The sequence below is a fragment of the Nycticebus coucang genome, chromosome 2, assembly GCF_027406575.1.
Source record: "Nycticebus coucang isolate mNycCou1 chromosome 2, mNycCou1.pri, whole genome shotgun sequence".
Classification (NCBI taxonomy): Eukaryota; Metazoa; Chordata; class Mammalia; order Primates; family Lorisidae; genus Nycticebus; species Nycticebus coucang.
Window position 1 is genome coordinate 117,712,222 of NC_069781.1, and position 12,764 is coordinate 117,724,985.

General features: G+C 54.5%; 2 protein-coding genes across 4 annotated transcripts; both read right to left on the reverse strand.

Annotated features, from left to right (window-relative positions):
* Window positions 1-1,472: 1,472 nt before the first annotated feature.
* FAM174C (family with sequence similarity 174 member C) lies at window positions 1,473-6,264 on the reverse strand. Its single transcript, XM_053581397.1, has 3 exons — window positions 5,360-6,264; window positions 3,041-3,157; window positions 1,473-1,799 (listed from the first exon to the last, which is right to left on the reverse strand). Coding segments are annotated over exons 1-3 (408 nt in total). The 5' UTR covers window positions 5,650-6,264; the 3' UTR covers window positions 1,473-1,798.
* CIRBP (cold inducible RNA binding protein) lies at window positions 3,041-12,764 on the reverse strand. Of its 3 annotated transcripts, XR_008378059.1 has the most exons (9): window positions 12,620-12,764; window positions 10,368-10,476; window positions 10,159-10,265; window positions 9,934-10,072; window positions 9,758-9,839; window positions 9,051-9,121; window positions 6,619-6,740; window positions 6,276-6,419; window positions 3,041-3,157 (listed from the first exon to the last, which is right to left on the reverse strand). XR_008378059.1 is itself a non-coding variant. In XM_053581389.1 (7 exons), exons 2-7 carry the CDS (start codon window positions 10,468-10,470, stop codon window positions 8,644-8,646), a joined length of 519 nt encoding a protein of 172 aa, XP_053437364.1. In that variant the 5' UTR covers window positions 10,471-10,476; window positions 12,620-12,764; the 3' UTR covers window positions 7,240-8,643. The 3 variants fall into 3 exon arrangements, 2 of the variants coding, with proteins under 2 accessions (XP_053437364.1, XP_053437359.1); XM_053581389.1 differs by lacking the exons at window positions 3,041-3,157; window positions 6,276-6,419; window positions 6,619-6,740 and adding an exon at window positions 7,240-8,660; XM_053581384.1 differs by lacking the exons at window positions 3,041-3,157; window positions 6,276-6,419; window positions 6,619-6,740 and having other exon boundaries at window positions 7,240-9,121.

Below are 12,764 nucleotides of genomic sequence, written 5' to 3' on the forward strand. Positions count from 1 at the left end.
TTTAGCCTCAGAGAATTCCAAGCTAATAAAGCATTAACATTGGCAGGGGCTGCCAGTTACTTCCCACTAGCGCTGGGGGTGTGGGTGTTGCTGATTGAAGGGATGGGAACAGGCAGAGCCCACTCTCCCCACCAGAGGGGGCGGGAGGCAGGGGGGCTAGGGGATGAAATAGGGAAGTGTGAGTCTCTCCTGACCTCATTAGAGTAATTAATGTGCCTTTTGAAGCTTGAGAAAAATCTCAGAGCTGTGGGAGGGGGCTGAGTTATAACAGGGTGGGGACTTGAGATGGTGTCTTCATGCCTGTGCAAAGTGTGTCCCAGTGGGTCAGACACAGTCACAGGGACAGACCAAGAGAGACACATGGCAGATGGAGAGATTCAAATGGAGCTGGAGTTCAAAGGCAGAGACACCCACAGGGCCAAACAGACGGTGAAACTACAGCCAGAATAAATGGGCAAGGGTGCAACCCTCCAGCACACAGACCTCCTCCCTGTGGTATGGAGACTCTAGCTTCACTCTGGGGTGGGTAGGGAGGGCAGGCAGTCAAGAAGGACTTCCTGGAGACAGTTGCCAGATGAGAATGGTGGATCCCAGCTGTAGTAGGGCAAGCCCTGGACATAGACAGCCTTATCCCAGGCTGCACAGGCGGGGGCCTGCAGGGGGTGGGATAGGATGTGTTTGACAGTAGGCTTTCCCCATTCCATGGTGGATATGGGACAGTGAGGAATAGAACTCCATGGACCCATTTCCTCAGGTGTATAGGGTTTGGCCCCTGGGGAGAGACCTAGTGGGTGGGGGTGTCAGAGGCTGGGTGGTGTGAGGTTGCCACCTAGTGGCCACTCTTCCTTATGACAAGGCAGTGTGGCTCATAGGGGCCCAGGGGAGAACTCCACTCACAAGTGACCATCACCTCCTCCTCTAGGTCTCTCCAAAGCCAAATTCAAAGGTGGCAGGAGTCACCAGAGTCAGAGATGGACTCTACCCAGACAAAACAGCCTGCAGGAAAAACCAGCCCCATACCTTTTCCAGGACCAGGGCTTTGCTGATCCCACAGGAGACAAACTCAGGCTCTAGGGAACTCCAGCCCCACTACACCACAGTTCTGGGGCTATTTTAAAACCTCCCCCAAAGGTGCTGGTGGACTGATGGGAGATTCCTGAGAGCATGGCCCTTGCACCCAAGGCTGAAGGTGGCACAGAGGAGCCCCAGAGCAAGGGCTTTGATAGATTCATAGTTCTTTCTGGGCCCAGAGGCAGAGTGGCACAGCCTTGTCCCAGGTGGCTGGAGACAGGTCGTCCCCTCTTTTCTACCATGTGAGATTCTTCATCTGGCTCTCTAGACAATCAAAGCCTAGGTTAGTAACACATAGAGAAACCCACGACAGATTCAGTCCTGCTCCACTGTGTTCTCTCCTCCAGCTGTGCCAAGATGACCGGGTCTAGAAGCAGCATGTGACCAACACCAACTACAGAAACACTGTTTATTGCTCCCAGCCCAGGGGGAAGGTGCTGCCAGATAGGCCCCTTGGGTCTCCTGCCCACAGGGGACAGGGTGTGGTACAAGTCACGGTCCATCAAAGGGGCCTCAGCGCCCTGGGCAGTGGCTGTCAAGGCTCCTCCAGCTTCCACTTGAAATGTTAGGGAGGCCACACTGTCCAGGCAGAGGGTCAAAAAGGGCAAGCAGGCAGGTGGCAGCATAGGTTCCAGCAAAACAGGTCAGGTGTGCTGGCCCCTGTAGTGGGTGCCAACTCTGTCCTTCCGCTGTTGCCTCTGGAAACATCGCCTCCCTCACCTCAGCATCTACAAGGCAGGAGGTAAGACATGAGAGATGAAGTGTTGGAGGTAGCCCACCCTGCTGGGCAAAGGTGGCCAGTGTGACCCACCTCAAATGGGTCTGGCGGGAGTATCTGACCCACAGAAGGGGATATAGCCTGATCAGATCCCTGCAGCCCACCAGGGTCTGCTTCCCCCAGCATGCCCCACCCTGCCCAGCTGTGTGGCTCCAGAAAAGCCCCCCCACCCCCAGCCATTAGGTGGAAGAGACCATGGAGAGGTCTGACCTTGGGGTAGTCCACCTATCCCTTGGTCCTGCCACCCCCAGAAGGTCAAGGTCCCCCATAGCAGCCATGGTGGAACAGCAGGGGCGGAGGCCCAGAACACCTGCCTGCTACCCAAAGTACTACAGCCCCTTCCCCATTCTATTTATTTATTTAGACAGTGTCTCACAGTGTTGCCCAGGCTAGGGTGCCATGGCATTAGCCTAGCTCACAGCAAACCTCCAACTCTTGGGTTCAAGCAATCCTCCCACCTCGGCCTCCTGAATAGCTTCAGTGGACTACAACTGCCTGCCACAATACCCAGCTAATTTTTCTTTTTTGTGTGTGTGGTTTTTGGCTGGGGCTGGGTTTGAACACGCCACCTCCGGCACATGGGACTGGCACTCTACTCCTTGAGCCACAGGCACCACCCAACCCAGCTAATTTTTCTATATTTTTAGTAGAAATGGGGTCTCACCCCTGCTCAGGCTGGTCTTGAATTCCTAACCTCAAGTGATCCTCCTGCCTCCGCCTCTCATAGCGCTAGGATTACAGATGAAAGCCACCTCACCCAGCCCCCTTCCCCGTTTTTTAAATTTATTTTTACTTAGTCATTCTGGGGTTGACACTTTGGCATCAGCAACTTCAAACTCTTGGGCTCAAGTGATCCTTTTTGCCTCAGCCTCCCGAGAAGCTGGAAGTACAGGTGCCCACCACCACACTGGGCTAGTTTTCCTATTTTTAGTAGGGGCTTGGTCAGGCAATCCACCTGCCTGGCCTCCCATAGTGCTGGAATTAGAGGCTTGAGCCACTGCGCCTACTCCCTTTCCCATTTCAAAGAAGCTGTAAATAGAGGGAGAAGAGCTGAGTCTTGACCAAGACAGTTTGCTGAAATTACAGGGATGACCCCTCCCAGTTCCCCAACCCTGTTGTATCTCCAGCCCAGCCCCCCAGCACAGGCCTGCCCACCAAGAGGCCCCTGGGGGCTGGAGAAGGGCTGCTCACCATCTTAGATTCCTGGCCTCAAAGAGTGTCTCCTCCTCACTGTCCATTGAAGTCATCTCAGCAGGGTCCTCGGTGTTGGCCAAGAGGCCATACCTCCTCCTCTGGGGCTTCTTCAACCTGAAAGTGGATCTGAACCCGCTCAGCAGCCCTTCCCTGCCCACCCTGCCCCACTCTCCCTCCCACAGGACCCTCTTTGTGGTCCAAACCTTGATCCCAGGACCCTGCTGCAAACCTGTCTAGCGACTATGATTACTAATTTCTCCTATGGATACCTCCCCTGCAGGTCCTCCCACTCACCACCCACCCCATGCTATGACCCCAGGAGGGAATACTGATTTTTTTTTTTTTTTTTTGAGACAGAGTCTCACTTTGTCACCCTTGCCCTCGAGTGGTAGAGTGCCATGGCATCATACCTCACAGCAACCTCAAACTTTTGGGCTTAAGTGAATCTCTTGCCTCAGCCTCCTAAGTAGTTGGAACTACAAGGCTATACCACAACGCCTGGCTATTTTTAGAGATGAGGTCTCGCTATTGCTCCGGCTGGTCCGGAACCCGTGAGCTCAAGGCAATCCATCCGCCTCGGCCTCCCAGAGTGCTACAACTATAAGCGTGAACCACCACGCCTGGCCCATATAGTACTGATGAAAACAGTGAGTCTCAGGGCAGCGCCTGTGGCTCAAGGAGTAGGACGCTGGCCCCATATACTGGAAGTGGTGGGTTCAAACCCCTTACCGACCAAAAAAAAAAAAAAAATACTGCAGGCTCAGCTAAGGCACCAGCCACATACACCTGAGCTGGGGGGTTCAGATTCAGCGCAGGCCTGCCAAACCACAATGATGGCTGCAACCAAAAAATAGCCAGGCGTTGTGGCAGGCGCCTATATTCCCAGCTACTTGGGAGGCAGAGGCAGGAGAATCATTTGAGCCTAGGAGTTGGAGGTTGCTGTGAGCTGTGATGCCACAGCATACCCAGGGCGACAGCCTGAGGCTCTGTCTCAAAAACAAAACAAACAGGGCGGCGCCTGTGGCTCAACGGGTAGGGCGCCGATCCCATATGCCGGAGGTGGTGGGTTCAAGCCCAGCCCCGGCCAAAAATAAAAAAAAAAAAAAAAAAAAAAAAAAAAAAAAAAAAAAAAACAAAACAAACAACAAAAAAACTGCAAAAAAAGAAAAAAAAAACAATAAATAGTTTAAGAAAATAGTGACTCTCGTGCGGCGCCTGTGGCTCAGTCGGTAGGGCGCCGGCCCCATATACCGAGGGTGGCGGGTTCAGACCCAGCCCCTGCCAAACTGCAACCAAAAAATAGCCGGGTGTTGTGGCGGGCGCCTGTAGTCCCAGCTACTCAGGAGGCTGAGGCAAGAGAATCGCTTAAGCCCAGGAGTTGGAGGTTGCTGTGAGCTGTGTGAGGCCACGGCACTCTACCAAGGGCCATAAAGTGAGACTCTGTCTCTACAAAAAAAAAAGAAAATAGTGACTCTCAGAGTTTGCAGAGTCAACCGCCTGCAGGACTGTCTCAGGCCCACCGTCCTGCCTGCTGTTGCCAGGTGGAGGAAGGGGACCGAGGATCAAGGGCCTTTTAAAATAGTGTGGACTTTACCAAGGTGGCACGGGGCTGGATGTGGTCATCCCTGAAAAATTAAGGCCCTTCCAGAGGGCGCCCCGAAGAACCCAAAGTGGGGTGGGTAGTTAGGGACTCCTGAGATTTGGAGTGGGTTGGATGACAAGGGCTGGCGAGAAGGGAGGTTCCTCTACGCAGGCACAGAACCTCACAAGCACGAGGCGCAAGGGCAAGTCCAGCTCCGCCCTGCACAAGTGCCGTCAGTGCTGGAAACCCTTCTCATCTACGGGACCCGGGTGGGCACTGCACCAGGTCACAGGACCCGGTTCAGTGCGTTCAAGAGCAGGAAAGGGGCAGGAAATCGGAAATCCGCCATGGTCGGGGAGGGAAGGGAGAACGAAAAAAGGCAGAGGCAGGGCCCGAAAGGGCACGGAGGCGTGCCCGGGAGGCAGCCCTAAGGACTGAAGAGTGACCACTAGGCCGCTCAGCGGGGCGCATATAGACCCTCTGAAGCCCAGCACGCTCTAGTCTTGGCTGTTCGTCCAAGTAGACAGCATCGGTCCAACAGCATGAGACTACACAATGGGTCTGGAAAACCGCAACCCTGCTGGCCACCTCCGCCTGAGCCGCGGCGGGTAAGCCACGTGACTACCGGCACCGCCCTGGAGAACAAGACACGCCTACTTCGGAGGCGAGCTAAGACCGCGGTCGGTCACGTGACTCAGGAAACGCATGGTGATTGTCCGAGGCTGGTGACGCACCTGAACGCCCGGATAAGGAAGTAGAGCGCGGCCAGGCCGCAGAGGCCCGTGAGCACGTACAAGGAGCGCAGCAGCGGTGAGCCCGGCGGCCCTGGGGAACGCGCGTGCGTACGGTTGTGCAGCGCGCCCGGCTGACTCCCGTTCGTTATGGCGGGCGGCGGCGAAAGAGTAGGCTGCGTGGGACGCGGCGGCGGGGACGCGACCTCCTTAGCCCCGCACAACAGCAGCAGCAGCGCCGGCAGTAGCAGCAGCAGCGCCGGGAGCGGCCGTAGCAGCACGCGCGGCCCCATTGCCCGGCGGAAGCGATGGCGGCGCCCCGCCCGCGTGCTCGGTTGTCACTCAGGCGCGTGGGAGCGGCCCAAACCAATGAGACACGGGGGCAGGGCTTGGTACCCGGAAATATCTCGGGCACTGGCCGGGGGAAAATCGCTACCCACAGTGCCCTGCGGGCTGCCGCGCCTCAGTTTTGCGGTCCCGGCCCTTGGTTTGTCACCCGCGTTAAGGGATTCTCTTCAGTCGGCAGGCAGGGTACCGGAATGGGCGGCCAAAGCCCCCAAAGCGTCCTGAGAGAGCCCAGGTGCCCCCAGACTCCGCGGCTCGCCTCCCACTCCCAAGGCGGGATGGGAGTGTGGGGGTTCCTGCCCCGCCCCTAACCTCAGCCCAGAAGCCACCAGGCTGAGGCTGCCTTCGCCATCCTGAGACACCCAGTTTGCAGTGTTGCCCACCCCCTTCAACACGGCCTGTAAAATCGAATGACTGCGTAGTCATTTTGTTTTGGTCCAGTTCCTGCTATGAACCCTCGAGGTCCCAGAGGTATTTCCACGTGTTCTCCTTGCTCTGCTTAAGGGTCAGGAGCCCGCCCTCAACAGCCCCACCCCAAACCACAGACTCGGCTTTCTGGCTGTACACAACCAACCCTTTATTAAATCCAGCTTTGCACGTCTTCACACTGTCTCAGGCAAGGACTGATCGCCATGCAAGCCGCCAGCACCATGGTCTGTCCTGTCCTCCAGGGATGACCTTAAGTCCTTACGTAGTCTGAATCTCATCAAGGAACCACCTACTGGAACAAGGAGGAAGATTAAGGAGAAAGAATAGAGGAGCCTGGCTCCAGAAGGAACCATGCGCCATCCTACTAGCGGGGCGGAGGGCGGGGTGGGAGAGGATACTCCTTGGGGTCATGTAGGTATAGCAGAGCTTACTAGGAATGAAGAGGTACAGGAATACAGGGATTCAAAAGCACTTAACAGGAAACAAACCTGGCAAGCAGGCTGCTGCATCTCCACTCTTTTTGGTTGAAGTCATTCCAGAGACAGTGACTCCGGTATCATTGCTGCTCTTGGGCCATTCTTCCCTATGTCCAGGCTGGGTCCCCTTCAACCTGCCAAAGCAAAGAAGTGTTATTCTTGAGTCCTTGCTGGGGTTTACAACTGCCCCCCAACCTCCCTGGAAACCATCCACAGCTCCCATGAGGGTCTCAAGCTAGTCATGGGGCCATGAGATCAGAGGCACCGTCATAGGCTAGCATGCCCAGGGCGGGCCTGTGCCTTGAAATGTAGCCAGAGCCACATTCCCGTAGACAGAGCCAGCTACTCACTTGGGATTGAGCTGCTTAGAGACAGGTGGGCTCTGGAAAAAACTAATGGTAGCAACAGATATCAGAGAAAGCTAGTTAGTCACATGACTTAAAAGAGGTCTGGAAAAGACTGTCAACTGATGAACAAAAAATCCAAAAGGCAGGGTGTTCGGTAGTCTCCAATCCTGCTTAAGGGGATGGTACCTATGAGCAAGATTTGACTGTGCCTCAGGCCGCTTGCCTGGCCAAAGGCAGGGAAGAACAAACAACTGGGCCTGACGTTAGTTATAGCTTGATTTAAAAAAAAAAAACAAAAAACAGTCAAAGGCACATTCCCCGGGTACGTTACTTTCAAATGAGCTCTCAACAAGAGGGATGTGGACACGAGCGAAAGGAGTTACCTCGAATTACAGGGCTATTTCCACATATGAGCTAGCCAAGGGAGCAGCTTGCATCTCAGAGGTTTCTGTTGGGCGCACAACACTTCTGTCCTCCGAGGGCTGCAGCTTCCATAGGCTAGCAGAGAACGCTCAGAACTTGTGAAGCAAGAGCAGAACTAGCTAACAAGCTGGTCAGTCTGTGGTCACCCAGGGACACCATGTGCCCTCCACTCTCTGGCCTGCTGCTAGATTAAAGCTCTCTAGGTCAGTGTCAGGTGTGTCCAAGCATCCACTGTCCCTGCTAAGCTGCCAGTCCTGTCAAGCCCTCTGGCTGCCACTGCCAGAAGCCTCCCAGGGCTGCTCTGCCATCTGAGTTGCCCATACCCGTCACCCACCTCGCTCACCTAAGGGGATGGTGCAGTTAGCTGTTCACAATGCCCGACCAATGTCAAGTTTGCTCTGCCTTCCTTGTCTAGCTCTCCGCAGGCCTCACGTGGGACTCACAAACCTACTACTCCTCAAACTGCTCTCTGCTCAGGTCTGACTGCAAAAGCCCAGCAGGGACTGTGTTGTGCAATGAAAGGGAAATTGTCAGAGCAAGATTCATTTCACACAGTCTTTTAATCAGCTTCGTAAAGCCAAAGAAAACTGCATACAAGAATTCCTTAGCCACTGCAAATACAACATCGATGAAGTATGCATATGTCTTCCGGTAAAAAAGGACAATATAAATAAACATCTTCAAGAACCTCTTGGGGATGTCTGCATGTCTACTGCAGGGCACGCACAGCACAGATGGGCAGATGGGCTGGGCAGCCTCTGCTGCAGCCCCAATGGTGTCCTACCATGCTACATTCAGAAACGTTATAGGGAGTTGGAAACAAGCCACAGCTTGCTCAGCTTCCGACAAAGAGCACATTCAGAGTATTTGATCTCAGACACAAGTGAATGGGGCACCCAACTTCATGGGGCTGACCCCACTAAAAAGAAAAAAGGCAACACAAAAAAACACCCCCTAACGCCCCCCAAACCCCTGACAATTTAGGAACTCATGGCTCATAGTAAAAAGAAAAAAGTAAATCTTAAGTGCTTTTCAACTCTTGGAAAACCCTTAAAAATGGACAGCACTTCCTTAAATAGAAAAGTCTTAACAATGAGGCCATCTTGGGGGTCAGAAGCAGTCAGGCTGGGTTTGACAAGATCAGAACTGAAACGACTACAAAAGTGGGAATACAAGGTGTGTTCACTACACATTAACGATTCAGCGAAGCTCCCAAAATCTTTAAATATACAGCCATTGGAAGGACGATCTTGAGCAGGAAGGATTTTTACTCGTTGTGTGTAGCTGAGGACAAGAAGCAGGTACAGTGTAAAGGCACTGAAGCACGCAAAAGACGCAGCATTTCACTCCCAAGTCCAGATCTGGAGGGCTGGGCCCTGTGGCCTTAGGAGCAACCAACCCCCCCATAGTTGAGAGAGGGCATGACCAGCGGCCACACATGCACCTATGCTGGAATGCTCAGCAGGTTCCTGCTCTCCCTTTCCTTTTTGGTCAGTTTGATTTGGCTCTTATGTTCTGTGGTAGAAATGGCTCTGAGAGAACAGACTTGTTCCTTATGGGCAAACACAGTGACAAAGTCTGAGCATCCAGCCTAAGTTGCTCGTAGAGGACTCCAGGTGCACTGAGCTCCCACAGCTGGCCATGACAACGTGGCACCCTTGGAGCATAACTTACCGTAACTGTCGTAGCTGTCTCTGTAGGATCCACCTGAGCTCCGGTCACCGTAGCCACCACCCTGATTCCGGCTGCAGAAGGACAGACATGAGTGCTGGAGAGTACCTATCTACTAATGTAATACCTGAGGCAGGTTGAGCTGCCAGCCCTCATGCCAGCAGTCTTGTCATGGGGATGGAACAAGCACTACAGCAGGGACGATGACAGGAAATCATTAAAAATCACCAAACGGGCAGCGCCTGTGGCTCAGTCGGTAAGGCGCCGGCCCCATATACCAAGGGTGGCGGGTTCAAACCCGGCCCCGGCCAAACTGTAAACAAAAAATAGCCGGGCGTTGTGGCTGGTGCCTGTAGTCCTAGCTACTCGGGAGGCTGAGGCAAGAGAATCGCTTAAGCCCAGGAGTTGGAGGTTGCTGTGAGCTGTGTGAGGCCACGGCACTCTACCGAGGGCAATAAAGTGAGACTCTGTCTCTACAAAAAAAAAAAAAAAAAAAAAAATCACCACACTTGATGCCCTGGCTGGCCTTCCCCTTCTGTGACTGGACTCCTGAACAGCCCCCTCTACTGCCTGCCACCCTCTTCACCTCTGCTCCACATCTTGCTATCCTCATCTCACCCAGGAAGAGCCCTCCCAGGGACCTTTGACAGGATTCAGCAATCCCCCAGCCACCTTACATCCAGGCTGTGTCTCTACCTCCCTCTCCTTACCTGCTGTAGTAGTCTCTGGAACCTCCATAGCCCCCACTCCGAGATTCAAACCGGCTTCCCCCATAGCCTCGGTCCCCTCCTCCTGCAAGCAGGGACAGAAAGAAGAAATGAATACTACCACCTCCTGCAAGCAGTATCTCTACTGCATGCCCAAGGGCCCACCTCATGGCACTCACCTCTGGAGAACCCACGGCCTCGGCCTCGGCCGCCACGGAAGAAACCTCGGCCCCCAGCAGAGCCACCTCGGTACCCACGGGATCGATTGTCAGATGACTTGCCTGCCTGGTCAACTCGAATCTGTCGCCCATCTACAGACTGGAGACCAGAGGTTTGGTACAGGTTAGCCTATGAATTGTCCCATCCCTGAGGGGAGCTCATGTTCTGCAACCCCAGACCCTCACCTTCCCATTCATGGCCATCATGGCATCCTTGGCATCATCGATGTTTTCAAAGGTGACAAACCCAAACCCCCGAGATCGCTGGGTCTCTCTATCTTTGACGACCACCACTGTGCAGGGCAAAAAAGGCTGCAGTCAGCACCTACCTGTTCACATAATCAGAATAAGGACAGGCCAGCCCTATTCAGCCACCAGCCCAGCACCAACCTCACCTTCAGAGATCTGTCCATATTTTGAGAAGACTTGCTCGAGTGATTGCTCATTGGTATCAAAACTCAGCCCTCCAATGAAAAGCTTGCCTTCATCTGATGCCATGGTGGCCTAAGGCAAACACCAGAGAAGTCCTTAATAAGCTTCACTTCTCACCACCTCCCCTGCCATATTTTACACTAGAAATTACAAATGCTATTTAAGGGAAATACTGGAAAATTATTTTACTTTTTTTTTGTTCCAAGACAGTCTCAATCTGTTGTGCCAGGCCAGAATGCCATGGTGTCAGCCTAGATCACGCTAATCTCAAACATCTGGGTTTAAGCAATCCTCTTGCCTCAGCCTCCCAAGTATCTGGGAGGTGCCTGATTATAGGCACCTGCCATGACTGCCCAACTAAAAAAAATTTTTTTTTTTTGGTAGAGACAGAGTCTCACTTTATTGCCCTCCATAGAGTGCCATGGCGTCACACAGCTCACAGCAACCTCCAACTCCTGGGCTTAGGCGATTCTCTTGCCTCAGCCTCCTGAGTAGCGGGGACTACGGGTGCCTGCCACAATGCCCAGCTATTTTTTTGTTGCAGTTTGGCCAGGGCCGGGTTTGAACCTGCCACCCTGGGTATATGGGGCCGGAGCCCTACCCACTGAACCACAGGCACCACCCCCAACTAATTTTTTCTTTTTTTGAGACAAGAGTCTCATTTTGTCACTCCTGGTATAGTGCCCTGGCATCATAGCTCACAGCAACCTCAAACTCTTGGGCTCAAACAATTCTCTTGCCTCAGCCTCCCAGTAGCTGGGGCTACAGGCCCAGCCACAATGTCTGGCTATTTTTAGAGATGCAGTCTTGCTCTGGCTCAGGCTGGTCTTGAACCTGTGACCTCAGGCAATCCACCCACTTCGGCCTCCCAGTAATTTCTTCTATTTTTAGTGGAGACAGGGTCTTCTTGCTTAGAGTAGTCTGGAACTCCTGAGCTCAAGGTTATCCTCTCACCTAGGCCTCCCAGAGTACTAGGATTGTAGGTGTGAGCCATGTCACCAGTCCTTTACTTCTGTTTTATTATCCCAAACTCACAGCCAAGATTGCTTAATTTAAATAAAATGGTTTATTACCCTGGACTGCTAGTCCTCAAGTGGTCCAGTTCCATCCACCTCCCAGACTTAGGGCAGACCCACACTTCTTCCCATAGTCTTTCCTTAGGTATTGCCTGGGGCAGTACAGGGAATCCTAGGTCTCCCCTTAAAGCCTCTGCCTGGGCTGACCTGGTCCTCTTAGCTGGCTCACCCAGAGTGCTCTGGTGGACTGCATCTTGTTTCTCCCCCTCCAAAACAGGGGGGGAGAACTATCCTAACCACGTGACATCTACTGGCTGCTGGACAGGAAGGTACTTGATCTCTGTAAATGCCTTCTGAGAGTGACTGGGGACCAGGCGCAGGTACTGGCTGTCAGGGAAGCCTCCCAATCTTAGAGGGACACTTCTGGCCACACACGAATTTATAAACAAGACTTTAGCTGGGATCAGGCAGGGATGGCCCAGAGGCAATGATGTCCAAGGAGGGAAACCTGGTATTAGAAGGGACGACTAAAGGGGGCGGGGCGGCATGCTGACAGACAAAGCACTTACTGGCAGGGAACGACCACCACCAAAGGGCTCCGGAAACGAAGTCCAGAACTCGGTTAGGAAGCCGTGCACTGGGGACTGTGCCAACTGGGGTACCCTTAGGGCGTAAAGCATGACGTGGCAAAGTGGGAAACACAGTAGAACTGTGTGACTGCTCGGTCGGGGATTTTTGAGGGCATCCAGTGGCTCAATCAATCCCAACTGGGAAAACCGAGAAACTGATACTCTCAGTCTCACAGTCGGGAAAGGAGTTCTGGAGACCCGGCGCACCACGTGGCCCCGTCCGGGCCCCGCCCCCGCCGCGCGCGCATGCGCCTAGCGCGCTCCCTGCGCCACTCCATCCGGGCACTCGATGATCCCGCCATTTCGCTGGGCGCAGCCTGGAGCTCACGGCCGCCATTTTGCGGCAGCGCCCCGCTTGCCGGAGGCCCGGGACTGCGGCGGGACGCCCTCTGGCCACTGCTTGGCCCAGTCTCCCGCTGCCCCTCGCCGCCGGCGGGGCGGACTCCACCCAGGGCCCGCCCCGGCACCGCCCCCTCCCAGGGGCGTGCCGCTGCGGCCCCGCCTTGTCTGGCCGCCACAGGCCGCCCGCCGTCCCGGGCTCCTCAGAGCCGGTGCCGCCAGGGCCCTCACCACTGAGTCGGGCAGTCCCTGGCGCAGGCGGGAAGACGGCACAGCACAACGACCTGAGCCTCCTAACGCGCGAGAGAAGTGGGGGCGCCCGGGCGTCTGGCCTTATATATGCATCCTTATAGCTCCGCCCCCTGTGGCCGGCCCC

Excerpts from the sequence above, each read along its gene's own strand:
- FAM174C (XM_053581397.1), bottom strand. The coding sequence starts at position 5,649 with ATGGGGCCGCGCGTGCTGCTACGGCCGCTCCCGGCGCTGCTGCTGCTA. Across the intron at positions 3,158-5,359 it reads TTCCTTATCCGGGCGTTCAG|GTTGAAGAAGCCCCAGAGGA; the intron begins GTGCGTCACCAG and ends ATCCACTTTCAG.
- CIRBP (XM_053581384.1), bottom strand. The coding sequence starts at position 10,470 with ATGGCATCAGATGAAGGCAAGCTTTTCATTGGAGGGCTGAGTTTTGAT. Across the intron at positions 10,073-10,158 it reads TGATGGCCATGAATGGGAAG|TCTGTAGATGGGCGACAGAT; the intron begins GTGAGGGTCTGG and ends TCTGGTCTCCAG. Across the intron at positions 9,840-9,933 it reads AGGCCGTGGGTTCTCCAGAG|GAGGAGGGGACCGAGGCTAT; the intron begins GTGAGTGCCATG and ends CCCTGCTTGCAG.